Consider the following 14,740-nt stretch of genomic DNA (forward strand, 5'->3'; position numbering starts at 1 on the left):
ATGTGTCCCCTGCACTCACCTGACCCTGTTGATACAGAAGTCATAGATGGCGTCACGGTTGCCCTCGGCGATGCCGGCCTCTTTGGCGCCGGGGCGACAGCCGATGATCAGCTTCTCGTACTCATCTGGCTCAAAGAGGTTGGGCACCTCCCCTGAGTTGAGGATGTTGTTGATGTCCTCCAGGAACTCCTCCACCACAATCTGTACACAGCAGTTTCACTTTCACTTTCATTTTCACTTTCACTTTCTCAAGAAGGCACCTCTGTCGTCGGACAAATCCATGTACGCTACACCACATCCACTAGGCAGATGCCTGACAGCACATAACCCAGCACGCTTGTCAGGCCTTGAGTGCATGTTTATACATTTGTGTACCTATCATAGTGGATTTCTTTTTACATAATCTGGCCAGAGGACAACACTCTCATTGCCATGGGTTCTTTTCAGAGCGCCAAGTGCATGCTGCACACGGGACCTCACTTTATCATCTCATCCAAAAGACTAGATGCTCAGTTTGATTTTCCAGCCAAACTTGGGGGAAAGGGTGAGAGCAGGATTCGAACCCAGAACCTCATGGACTCTCTGTATTGGCAACTGAGCATCTTAACTATTCTGCCACCTTCCTTCTGTCACAACAACACTGATGCTACACACTGCCTGCCTCTGGATACCCAACACTCCTGCTACATACTGCCTGCCTCTGGATACACAACACTGATGCTACACACTGCCTGCCTCTGGATACACAACACTGATGCTACACACTGCCTGCCTCTGGATACACAACACTGCTGCTACACACTGCCTGCCTCTGGATACACAACACTGATGCTACACACTGCCTGCCTCTGGATACACAACACTGATGCTACACACTGCCTGCCTCTGGATACACAACAACACTGATGCTACACACTGCCTGCCTCTGGATACACAACACTGATGCTACACACTGCCTGCCTCTGGATACACAACACTGATGCTACACACTGCCTGCCTCTGGATACACAACACTGATGCTACACACTGCCTGCCTCTGGATACACAACACTGCTGCTACACACTGCCTGCCTCTGGATACACAACACTGATGCTACACACTGCCTGCCTCTGGATACACAACACTGATGCTACACACTGCCTGCCTCTGGATACACAACAACACTGATGCTACACACTGCCTGCTTCTGGATACACAACACTGATGCTACACACTGCCTGCCTCTGGATACACAACACTGATGCTACACACTGCCTGCCTCTGGATACACAACACTGATGCTACACACTGCCTGCCTCTGGATACACAACACTGATGCTACACACTGCCTGCCTCTGGATACACAACAACACTGATGCTACACACTGCCTGCCTCTGGATACACAACACTGATGCTACACACTGCCTGCCTCTGGATACACAACACTGATGCTACACACTGCCTGCCTCTGGGTACACAACACTGATGCTACACACTGCCTGCCTCTGGATACACAACACTGCTGCTACACACTGCCTGCCTCTGGATACACAACACTGATGCTACACACTGCCTGCCTCTGGATACACAACAACACTGCTGCTACACACTGCCTGCCTCTGGATACACAACCTGAACTCAGCAGCTGATTGAGGGAATGATGAGTGGCAGGCACAAACAGAGACAGACAGACAACAGAGGGACAGAGAGGGAGAAAAGTATAAAAAGAGAGAAAGAAAGAGTGTACTCTCACTACTTCTACTACAACTACCACTGGTAGCAATGGATAGTATTCTCACCACAACTACTACCACTACTGACAATGGATAGTATTCTCACCACAACTACTACCACTACTGACAATGGAAAGTATTCTCACCACTACAACTACCACTACTGACAATGGAAAGTATTCTCACCACCACTACTACCACTACTGACAATGGAAAGTAGTCTCACCACCACTACTACCACTACTGACAATGGAAAGTATTCTCACCACCACTACTACCACTACTGACAATGGTAAGTACTCTCACCACCACTACTACCACTGCTGACAATGGAAAGTATTCTCACCACCACTACTACCACTGCTGACAATGGAAAGTATTCTCACCACTACTACTACCACTACTGACAATGGAAAGTATTCTCACCACCACTACTACCACTACTGACAATGGAAAGTATTCTCACCACTACTACTACCACTACTGACAATGGAAAGTATTCTCACCACCACTACTACCACTACTGACAATGGAAAGTATTCTCACCACCACTGGTACCACTGCTGACAATGGAAAGTATTCTCACCACCACTGGTACCACTGCTGACAATGGAAAGTATTCTCACCACCACTGGTACCACTGCTGACAATGGAAAGTATTCTCACCACCACTGGTACCACTGCTGACAATGGAAAGTATTCTCACCACCACTGGTACCACTGCTGACAATGGGAAGTATTCTCACCACCACTACTACCACTGCTGACAATGGAAAGTATTCTCACCACTAGCTACTACCAAGGGAAAGCAGCACGAACAGCACAACCACCTCACCTGTGTGTCAGTGAAGAGGAAGACAGTGTGTTTGTTCTGGACTCCAGCATAGTCATAGAGTTTCTTCAGGTCGTCGTGGAAAGCACTGTAATCGTAGCCACGACTCAGCTCGATCTGGAAACACTGGTAGCTGCAGATGTGAGAGGCCAGCCTGAAAATATACATTACATAAATAAATAAACACTTTCTTAAAGAAGAAAAAACAATTCATGAAAGAACAAATAAACTATGAATAACAAAAATTAAAAAACAAATGAATGAACAACTGAATAATTACCAACCAATTCCACAAATAAGTCAAGGAAGAAATAAGTGAATGAATGAGTACATAAACGAACCAACAAATGAATAACCAAATAAATCAACATATCAATCAATGATGAAGCCTATAAAAGAAAGATTAAACTGCCTAAAAATGAAACGAACAAATGTCAAATAAATAACATAAAAGAAACAACAAAAACAAAACAACAAAAAACAATCTTCCAAATCCATAAACTTTAAACATAATAGACTGAAAAAGTTAAAGAAAAAAACAGTGAAGAAAAGCATGTGTCTGCCTGTTAAAAAAAACAACAACAAAAACCAGAGAGTTGTTCCCCCTCCCATCTATCTTCCTTACCCCCTCCCTCTCCCCCACCTTGACTCAGTCATGTCTGTCTTCAACTCTTCCCCCCCCTCCTTCCATTCCTTCACCCCCCACACCTCTCTTCCCACCTCCAGTCCCATATCCCACCCCCTCACGTGTACACTCACACACACCCTCACGTGTACACTCACACACCCGCTCACATGCAAGCATGCACACACACACCACACACATACACACACACACATGCATGCACACATGCACGCACAGCACGCACGCACACACACATGCATGCACGCACACACACACGCACACACACTCTCTTTCTCACACACATACACACACACACACTCTCTCTCTCTCACACACACACACAAGCACGCACTCTCTCTTTCTCACACACACAAGCACAAACACACACACACACCCACACACAAACACACACACACATACACACAAACACACACACACACACACATACATACACACACACATAAACACACACACACACTCTCTCTCTCTCTCTCTCACACACACACACACACACACACACACACCTGGTGAGTGACTGTTTTCCCGTGCCACCCACACCAACGAGGAGTGCGTTACCCCTCTCCTGCTCGATCATGCGCACGATGCGCGACACGTGCTGGATGGCGTCCAGGAAAAACACCAGCTTCATCTCCTTGGTGGACTGCATGTTGAAGTCATCAAGGTACTGCAACCATCACAACACAGTGATGATAATAGTGATGATGATGATGATGATGATGGTGATATTGATGATGTTCATCATCAGCGTCATCACCTTGGTTGACTGCATGTTGAAGTTGTCAAAGTACTGCAACCATCACAACACAGTGATGATAATAGTGATGATGGTGATGATGATGATGATGATGATGATGGTGATATTGATGATGTTCATCATCAGCGTCATCTCCTTGGTGGACTGCATGTTGAAGTCATCAAGGTACTGCAACCATCACAACACAGTGATGATAATAGTGATGATGATGATGATGATGATGATGATGATGATGATGGTGATATTGATGATGTTCATCATCAGTGTCATCACCTTGGTTGACTGTATGTTGAAGATGTCAAAGAACTGTAATCATGTATTGTATTGTACTGTCTTGTGACTATCATACACAATGTACTTACTGTATTGTATTGTATTGTATTGTATTGTATTGCATGACATTGTATTTGTATTACATTGTATTGTGTTGTATTCTATTGTATTGCATCACATTGTATTGTATTGTATTGTACTGCATTGCATTGTATCATATACACAACAGTTCAGTACATAAGCACTCACAGCACACACAACAGTACACAAGCACTCATAGCAACACAACAGTTCAGTACATAAGCACTCACAGCACACACATCATATCATACAGTATTACTGTTTGTGTGAAGTTCCGGCTGCTCTCCCTGTGGACAGTGCAGTGCCACAGTGCAGCAACACCCAGAGTTGTTCTCCTTTTTTCTGTCTCACCAGGGTCCGTCTTTTACTTTCAAAGGGGACTGTTCTACACAACTGTTGCCAGGGTCAGCTCTTTGGTGCCTTGGCTTCTTTTGTGTGTGCTAAGTGCATGCTACAAACAGGACCATGATGTATCTTCTGATCGGAAGGACTAGCCACTCAAAGTCTAATGGATGGGAAGTAAAGATTCCTGTCCATGTGCGCGACTGGAACCCGGTGACACCCACTTCCTGGTTGGGTGCATCACCACTGGGCCAACCCTCCACTCACCACTGTATGATTATGATGATGACATCAACCATTATGATAGTAATAATGATACAAATGATGATGATAACAATCATGATGTAAATGACAATGATGATGTAAATGATGATGATGTTGAAAATGGCAATGACAATAATATCAATGATGATGATAACTACTATGACAATGATATCAATGATGATGACAATGGCAATGACACTGGTATCAACAATGATGATAATGGCAATGACAATGATATCAATGATGATGATAATGGCAATGACAATGACATCAATGATGATGATAATGATCAGTGTCATCTCCTTGGTCAACTGCATGATGAAGTCACCTGGGAACTGCAATCATCATGACAATAATGACATTGATATTAATGATCATCATCTTCATCGCTTTCCTAACCATACTGTGATGCTAGAACCCTCAGCCCACATTCAGAAAGAAGAAGAATGATATCAGTAATGATGATGATGATGATGATGATGATGATGATACACAAGCATGTACAGTCCACACAACAGCACACACACATGCACGTTTGCACAACAGTACACAGACGCTCAAAGCGACACAACATACCAGAACACACTCACAGCAACACAACAGTACACAAGCACTCACAGCAAAACAAAAGTTCAGTACATAAACACTCATAGCACACACAACAGTTCAGTACATAAGCACTCATAGCACACACAACAGTACAGCAAGCACTCACAGCAACACAACAGTTCAGTACACAAGCACTCACAACAGTACACAAGCACTCACATCTTGCAGGACATTCTGCAGTTTGTTCAGGTCACTCAGCTCTTCGTACATCTTGTCAGCTTCGGCTGCCCCCATTTTCATGAAGTCTCCAAAAATGATTGGGTGACTGACGAATGATTCAGGTTCCACATTCTGACACAAACAGGTTTCCATACTTCAGTCTTCAAACACACAGGATGCCACTACACTCCTGGAAAATTATCTCTGAGAAAAACAATCATGTAAAAAAATTTTTAAAAATATATAAAAAACAGCAAACTGACACAAGATAGGAACACAAAAATTAGAAACCAACTGACACAAGATAGGAACACATCATTTTCAGACAAACTGATTTCTGCAAAAGACAAAATGCAACAGATATATCTGGCCCACAAGGGCGCAACAGCCCAGTAGTTAAAGTATTTGACTTTCAACCTGAGGGTCCCAGGGTTCGAATCTCGGAAACTGCGCCTGATGGGTAAAGGGTGGAGATTTTCATGATCTCCCAAGTCAACATATGTACAGACCTACTTGTGCCTGAACCCTCTTTGTGCGTGTACACACAGAAGATCAAATGCGCACATTAAAGATCCTGTAATCCATGTCAGCGTTTGGTGAGCTATGGAAACAAGAACATACCCAGCATGCACACGCCCTAAATGGCGGGGTAAATAAACAAAACAGTCATACTCGTAAAATGTTACATGTCTGAGTGTGTATGCATAAGTGACTTAAACCTGACTGATGACACAGGAAACGAACGATGAGCACCCAATGGCAGCCATCAGTCGGCTCTGCCCAGGTGGGCAGCCTGTTGTGCAAATGACCAACCACGTGTTTGTAAAGCGCTTAGAGCTTGGTCTCTGACCGAGGATAGGTGCTATATAAGTATCCATATCAATCAATTAATCAGAAAACAAGTCACCAGTCCAAAAGCAAAACAAAGAAATAAATAAAAGTGAGCAAAGCAATGCAGTACCTCCCCAAAGTGCTTGGAGGCCATTTCGGACATGATCTGATGGAAGTACATCTTGTCCTCATTGTTGATCAAGCGGTCGTGGAAGACGCGCTGAGTCTCGTGCACAAAGAGACGGAAGATCTGATGGTTGTCTCGGATCACGCCGGGGTCTGCTTGCAGCATGCCTGGAGGGGGTGTGGGAACAGACAGAGGAGCCAGAAGAAATTGTCAGCTTTGTGTTTATGTGCAGCAATGATAATAGTATGTCTGTAACACACTAACATGTACACACACGCACACATGCCCACAGACACAGACACATGCACACGCACACACACACACCCCGCCCCTCCCTCTGAACCCCCCACACACTGACCCTGGATGCACTTGGACAGGTCCCTCAGGTTGAAGACGTAGTGAGACTTGGCAGGTGTGGGCAGCAGGTCAGTGCTCATTCGGAAGTAGATCTCCACAGCCGCCGACACGATGGCCTCCGTCACCTGCCGCACTGCGTGGGGGAAGTCCATCAGGAAGCCCGTCAGGATGGCCTGCACACACACACACAGCCGCCAACATGTTTTAACCATTTCACAGCCATGTTTCTGTGGGAAAAACACTCCCCAGCACTAAATATTCCCTTTCACTGCCATGTTTCTGTGGGAAAAACACTCCCCAGCACTAAATATTCCCTTTCACTGCCACATTTCTGTGGGAAAAACACTCCCCAGCACTAAATATTCCCTTTCACTGCCACCTTTCTGTGGTAAATATTCCCTTTCACTGCCACGTTTCTGTGGGAAAAACACTCCCCAGCGCTAAATATCTTAGACTCGACACACTCAGTCAGGCAGTTTGGTTCACGTCAAAGCAACACAGTGCACCTGTTCACTTCAGACTCAGTCAGGAGGGGAAGGCTGGTCAGTTTCCTGGCTGCAGCTGTCACGCTTTGTTGCAAAGTGAAAAGCAGTTCGTTTAACTTTACACCGCAACGTTGACTAAAGTATGTCAACTTAAGTCACCTATAGTGGTGAATTATCCAGTCGACTGAAGTCAACTACTGCAGCAAAAGAATTAAAAGGTTTTGATGAAACAGTCCTGCTTAACACTTTGTACCTTGAATACTGATTTATCCATATCATCTGGTTGCTTTTCTTGGAGCAAATACAGATATTTTTGTAGCAGTATTTTTGTGTCAGTTTTTACATGTGTACCTTTTAATATTCTCTCTTTGTAAAGTGTGTAGTGCTCTGTACTTTTGAAGTATAAACATTTTCTTTAGAAGTAATGACGACAGTAACAATAACTATAATAATAATAATTATGACGACAAGAACTCTGTGTGTGCATTACTCTCTCCCTTCCTCTCACTCAACACCACTTACCATCAACATGTGTCTCACACTTCAATATATGATAGTCAGACTATGACCATCAGAACAGCTGAGAAGGCAACTGCTGTCCCAACTATTTGGGCTAGAATTTGCTTATAGTGGAGAGTGCCTTGCCCAAGTTACATCCCCACTCTCTTGGCCAAGAGGGTTATAGGACAGTCGGCATTGGGATGGTTCCCAAAGGCCAGCTAGCCCCTAAGGCTGTAGCACTTGCAATCTTGCCTCCTAATTTGAGTCATAGTCCTTCATAAGAGACTAAGCTGTAAATAATTTCCCATTGCAATGGGTAAACCATTGATAATACAGCTCTCAATTTACTGTTGGCCCAATTGTAAACTTATGTCAATCTGTGATGTAAGCTGAGTGTTGTGCTATAATGGCAATACTAATAATTATGACAGCCATAACAAAAAGGACCCTGTGTGTGTGTGTGTGTGTGTGTGTGTGTGTGTCTCCCCCTCCCCCCTCACCATGAACATGTGCTTCAGACTGTGGTCTGTGGGTGGAGGAATGGCCAGCATGGAGAAATGACGGAACAGCCGCGGCGACACAGGGTTACGACCTCCACCAGGGGGCGCACATGCTGCAGACAGCGTCACATCCTGCACACACACACACACACACACACACACACATTTGATCTCAAGGACACAGATAACAAAAGCATATGGACACATCTACTTATATCATGCACTGCACACTAACATCAACACACAAAAAGCATACGTTAATGTGTGCATGTACACACACACATGTAAATACATTCATACGCATGTGCACAGTCACATGTGTTTATACACAGACATGCAAGCACACATACATCCACAAGCATGCACAAACGCACAAGAGTGTGCACATATGTATATGCACATAACTTTCAAAACATACTTACATAGAACAGCCTAAGCTTATGAACTGGAAATATCATATAATGCATGCACGTTTCTGTACAAAAAGTTGTGTATTTGTCATGTGCACACACACACACACACACACACACTGGTCAGCTAGTTTTTGAAAGAACAGTTGTCTTGTTTTTGGAAACTGGACAAGTATGTGTTTGTTGTTAGGAGATGTTTTGAATAATGATTCATTACTTCAAAAAATTTCTGAATGTTTGATTCAAAGTCCATTTGGTATCTACCTTTGACTGATCACGTTTTTATTATCATTAGCATGCTTTTTTACTGTTATGTAGATGTTTAACTCACTGTCGTAATTCACGTTATAATTCACTGTTAGTCACTTCAGTTCTTCGTAGCTCTTCGTTTTCCACTACTCACTATAGTCATCCCACCACCTCTTCTCATGTACCCCACGCCTCGTCTCCTGTGTGCATATACTTTTTTTTTTTTTTTTTGTTTTTTTTCTTCTTTTTTTTTGTATCCATCTAATATCACTAAACAATGAAAAGACGTTAAACTAAACTAAACACACACACACACACACATTCCCTAGTTACGCAGCCTAACGCCCGTAGCTATGCAGCCTAATGCTTTATGAATATCATTTACATCCATTCCACGTACTGGCTTTAAAAGAACCAACAACAGCAACAAAACAAGGTGAACATTGCTGATCATGATCACACTGACGACAGCAAAACGAAACACAAGGCTGGTGGCAATGCACTGCGGCCTACCGCTCTCCTCCAGGACTGCTGTCTGAATGTCACACACAAATCGGTTACCACTAAACAGTAATAAGATACAGTACAATGCAATCACAGAATGCCACAACTACTACACATCAATAACGATAATAATAACAATAATGATGACAGCCATGACGAGAAGGAGAACAACAACACTCAGAATAACACTAACAACAACAACAGCTGAGAAAATGGTGTGCAGACTTAATGCAATGCAATAACAGCATGCCACAACTACTAAACATCAATAACAATAATACAAACAACAGGACTGATGGCAATGACAAGAAGAAGAAGAACAGATCTAAGAATAACAATAACAACAACAATAGCTGAGAAAATGGTGTGTGGATTCAATGCAATGCAATAACAGAATGCCACACCAACTACTAAACATTAATAACAACAATAACAATGATAGTAATGACAAGAAGAAGAACAACACCAAGAATAACAATAACAGCAACAGGTGAGAAAATGGAGCACGGACCTGAATCTCCTTCCAGTTGAGTTTCTCGCGGTCGTACAGCCCGCCAAAGTCCAGGTACTGCCGCAGCAGCTCGATGGGGGGCTGTGACCCATAGGTGTCCAGCTTGGGCATGTTGAGGTCGTCAATCATGATGATCACCCGCTTGCCCACAGGGGCACCTGAACAGTGCCAGTTCCTCAAGGAGTCAGCAATGTGTTCAGACAAATCTATATTTGCTTACCACATCTGCTGGGCCAGACGCACTGATCTGGAGCATAACCCAGTGTGTTTAGACAGGACTTCAGTGCGGTTATCTATATATCTGTGTACCTATCAGAGTGGATTTCTTCAACAGAATTTTGTAATAGTTACGTTGCCATGGGTTCTTTTTTAGTGTGTCAAGTGTGTGCTGCACATGGGACCTTAGTTCATCATCTCACCTGGAATGACTGGTCCCTCATTTTGATTTGCCAAACTTGGGAGAAAGAGTGAGAGCAGGATTGAAACCCAGACCCAGAGCCCCATTTTCAACAGTCAACAACACTGGACACACACACACACACACACACACACACACACAGAGTCCATACAGCTGGTTTTAACAAAAGACAACATAAGACAACAACAAAACAACATAAACATTGCTGATCATAACAATACTACCAGAATGCCAAACTACTAAACAGTAATATTGACAATAACAGTAATAATAATAACAGCCATAATAAGAAGATGAAGACCAGGAACACACACACACACACACACACACACACACAAAACACACGCACACACACACACACAAAACACACACACACACACCCCTTCTCTGCGCCCCCCCCCCCTCCCCAATCCCCCCTCCATATCCCCCCACAAAAACAGAAGCAGCAGGACAAAGATGAAAAGCAACATTCTTTCCCCCTCACCCCCATCCCACCCCCCTCCGAACCCCCCTTCCCCCTTCCCACACTGACCGATGACGTTCTTGCGTCGTTTCTCCAGCTTGCCCTCGATCATCTCCTGTGTGCGCATGCTGCTGGTCTGAGCGGAGAAGTTGATGAATACCGGAACGTAGTTCTGACGCTCCGAAATGTTCATCAGCGTGCCTCGCGCAATCACCGACTGCCAATGTGGAATATGATGGGTTAGAACTGATGACGCGTTAAGACGTGCCTCATGTGTGTTTGAATGTGTCTGTGTGTGGGGGTGGGGGGGGAGCGGAGGGGGAGTTTGGAGCGGGTGGGGGGGTTAGTGGTCGGGGGGACTGGGGAAGGGGGTGTGTGTGTGTGTGTGTGTGTGTTGTGTGTGTGTTTGTGTTGTGTGTGTGTTTGTGTAGGGGGGGTGAGGTGTATATGTGTGTTGTGTGTTTGTGTGTGTCTTGTGTATGTGTTTGGGTTGTGTGGTTGTGGTGTGTGTGTGTGTTGTGTGTGTGTGTGTGTGTGTGTGTGTGTGTGTGTATGTGTGTGTGTTTGTGTTGTGTGGTTGCGTGTGTGTGTGTGTGTTTGTATTGTGTGTGTGTGTGTGGAGGGGTGGGGGGGGTGTATGTATATGTGTGTGTGTTGTGTGTGTTTGTGTTGTGTGGTTGTTGTGTGGTTGCGTGTGTGTGTGTGTGTGTTTGTATTGTGTGTGTGTGTGTGTGGAGGGGTGGGGGGGTGTATGTATATGTGTGTGTGTTGTGTGTGTTTGTGTTGTGTGGTTGTGTGTGTGTTTGTGTTGTGTGGTTGTGTGTGTGTGTGTGTGTGTGTGTGTGTGTGTGTGTGTGTGTATGTGTGGTTGTGTGTGTGTGTGTGTGTGTGTGTGTGTGTGTGTGTGTGTGTGTGCAAGCATGTATGTCTAATGTACAAGTACAAATGCATGTATGCACAGATCCCTTCCCCTGTTTACACAACCCCTTCCCAACACACAATGAAACATACATAGACACACACACTCAAACACACACACACACACACACACACACACACACACACACACTAACCTACAGACACACCCAAACCCACACAACCACAGGAGTCATCATTAACACAAACATACACTCCCTGACCCCCACACAAACAAACACTTTCAACCTCCCTCACACACACACACACATATGAATACACTCCCACTCACACACACACACATGAATACACCCCCACACAAAATCACTTTCAACTCCCCTCATACACACAAACACAGACAAACACACACACATCAATACACCCTAACTTCCCCCACACACACATGAATACAACCCCCTGGCCCCCCACACCCACACATGAACACCCACCCCCACCCACCCCCACACCCACCTTTCCAACACCAGTCCCTCCAGTGTAGAGCACTGAGCGACGAACAGAGAGCAGCTTGTCCAGGATGTAACCGTAGCGCACGGTGTCCATTGTGGGCACCAGCATGTCGAAGAAGGGCACCTCCTTGTCGTAGCGGAAGGACGGCACAATCTTCTCCCATGTGTCCATGCGCCGCAGTTCAAAGTCCACGAAATAGCTCCACAGATCACCACCAGATGGCAACTGTTGCAGCACAAAATGATTCTGATTCTAAGTGACTGATGTCTGTTTATATTGTATTGTATTGCATTGCATTGACTGATGTCTGTTTATATTGTACTGCACTGCATTGCACCGTATTGAATTGTATTGAATTGTATTGTATTGCATTGTATTGTATTGCACTGCACTGCACTGCATTGTGTTGTGTTGTGTTGCATCGCATCATTTTGTATCATATCGTATTGTAACATATCGTATTGTATTGTAGTGTATCTCATCCTATTGTATTGTATAACTCTTTGTCAAACAGATTTCCTGTATGAACTTCAGTGTGCTGCAGTGAGTAAACCCACCTTTTTTTCTGCCTGCAAGTGTATTTGTTTTCCTATCAAAGTGGATCTTTCTACAGAATTTTGCCGGGGACAGCCCTTTTCTTGCTGTGGGTTCTTTTATGTGCGCAAAGTGCGTGCTGAACACAGGACCTCAGTTTATCGTCTCATTCAAATGACCAGCGTCCAGACCACCACTCAACATCTAATGGATGTGGGGGAAATATGGCAAGTGTGGGATTTGAACTTGTGTCTCTTGCTTCCTAGGAGAATGTGTCACCACTGAGGCACCTCTCCACATCTTTTCAAAACAATGGGCTGACAATTTTGCAGACTGGACAAGAAAACCATTTGCAGAGACCCTGGCTTTAACAAGACACAACCAACAACAGGCCTGGAGGAATCCAGTCTGGCTTTAACAAGACACAACCAACAACAGGCCTGGAGGAATCCAGTGTGGCTTTAACAAGACACAACCAACAACAGGCCTGGAGGAATCCAGTGTGTCTTAACAAGACACAACCAACAACAGGCCTGAAGGAATCCAGTCTGTCTTAACAAGACACAACCAACAACAGGCCTGGAGGAATCCAGTCTGTCTTAACAAGACACAACCAACAACAGGCCTGGAGGAATCCAGTCTGTCTTAACAAGACACAACCAACAACAGGCCTGAAGGAATCCAGTGTGGCTTTAACAAGACACAACCAACAACAGGCCTGGAGGAATCCAGTGTGGCTTTAACAAGACATGACCAACAACAGGCCTGGAGGAATCCAGTGTGGCTTTAACAAGACATGACCAACAACAGGCCTGAAGGAATCCAGTGTGGCTTTAACAAGACACAACCAACAACAGGCCTGGAGGAATCCAGTCTGTCTTAACAAGACACAACCAACAACAGGCCTGGAGGAATCCAGTGTGGCTTTAACAAGACACAACCAACAACAGGCCTGGAGGAATCCAGTGTGGCTTTAACAAGACACAACCAACAACAGGCCTGAAGGAATCCAGTGTGGCTTTAACAAGACACAACCAACAACAGGCCTGGAGGAATCCAGTGTGGCTTTAACAAGACACAACCAACAACAGGCCTGAAGGAATCCAGTGTGGCTTTAACAAGACACAACCAACAACAGGCCTGAAGGAATCCAGTGTGGCTTTAACAAGACACAACCAACAACAGGCCTGAAGGAATCCAGTGTGGCTTTAACAAGACACAACCAACAACAGGCCTGAAGGAATCCAGTGTGGCTTTAACAAGACACAACCAACAACAGGCCTGAAGGAATCCAGTGTGGCTTTAACAAGACACAACCAACAACAGGCCTGAAGGAATCCAGTGTGGCTTTAACAAGACACAACCAACAACAGGCCTGGAGGAATCCAGTGTGGCTTTAACAAGACACAACCAACAACAGGCCTGAAGGAATCCAGTGTGGCTTTAACAAGACACAACCAACAACAGGCCTGGAGGAATCCAGTGTGTCTTAACAAGACACAACCAACAACAGGCCTGGAGGAATCCGGTGAACAGGTCTGCTGTGCTGCGGCACGGCGCCCCAATCACTCCTCTCTTTCTGGATGTGTTAGAGATTTTTTAAAAATACAAACGAATGCCCAGAAAATCATTAAAAAAAACCCAACAAGGACTGAATACAAAGCAAAACTGCGCATTACTCTAAAAATATATTCAAGCTAAGACATAAATTTTTATAAGTTATTGTTAACTCTTGTCAGTGTGACTGCTCAAGAAACCTGGTCTGGTTACAGGGGCACTGCACTGCTGAATGC

The 14,740-nt window shown here is 44.7% G+C and overlaps 1 protein-coding gene across 1 annotated transcript in view; it reads right to left on the reverse strand.

Annotated features, from left to right (window-relative positions):
* The window catches only part of LOC143278107 (dynein axonemal heavy chain 6-like), a 119,882-nt gene that overhangs the window by 54,198 nt on the left and 50,944 nt on the right, over positions 1–14,740 (reverse strand). Inside the window, exons 40-49 of the mRNA XM_076583139.1 lie at positions 12,417–12,638; positions 11,100–11,247; positions 10,150–10,307; positions 8,476–8,607; positions 6,991–7,162; positions 6,636–6,799; positions 5,675–5,806; positions 3,696–3,856; positions 2,550–2,700; positions 20–201 (exon numbers count right to left, since the gene is read on the reverse strand). Of these exons, the coding sequence (XP_076439254.1) occupies positions 20–201; positions 2,550–2,700; positions 3,696–3,856; positions 5,675–5,806; positions 6,636–6,799; positions 6,991–7,162; positions 8,476–8,607; positions 10,150–10,307; positions 11,100–11,247; positions 12,417–12,638 (1,622 nt within the window). The remainder of the gene's footprint in view (positions 1–19; positions 202–2,549; positions 2,701–3,695; positions 3,857–5,674; positions 5,807–6,635; positions 6,800–6,990; positions 7,163–8,475; positions 8,608–10,149; positions 10,308–11,099; positions 11,248–12,416; positions 12,639–14,740) is intronic.

This window comes from Babylonia areolata, chromosome 35, assembly GCF_041734735.1.
Source record: "Babylonia areolata isolate BAREFJ2019XMU chromosome 35, ASM4173473v1, whole genome shotgun sequence".
In the NCBI taxonomy this organism is placed as follows: domain Eukaryota; kingdom Metazoa; phylum Mollusca; class Gastropoda; order Neogastropoda; family Buccinidae; genus Babylonia; species Babylonia areolata.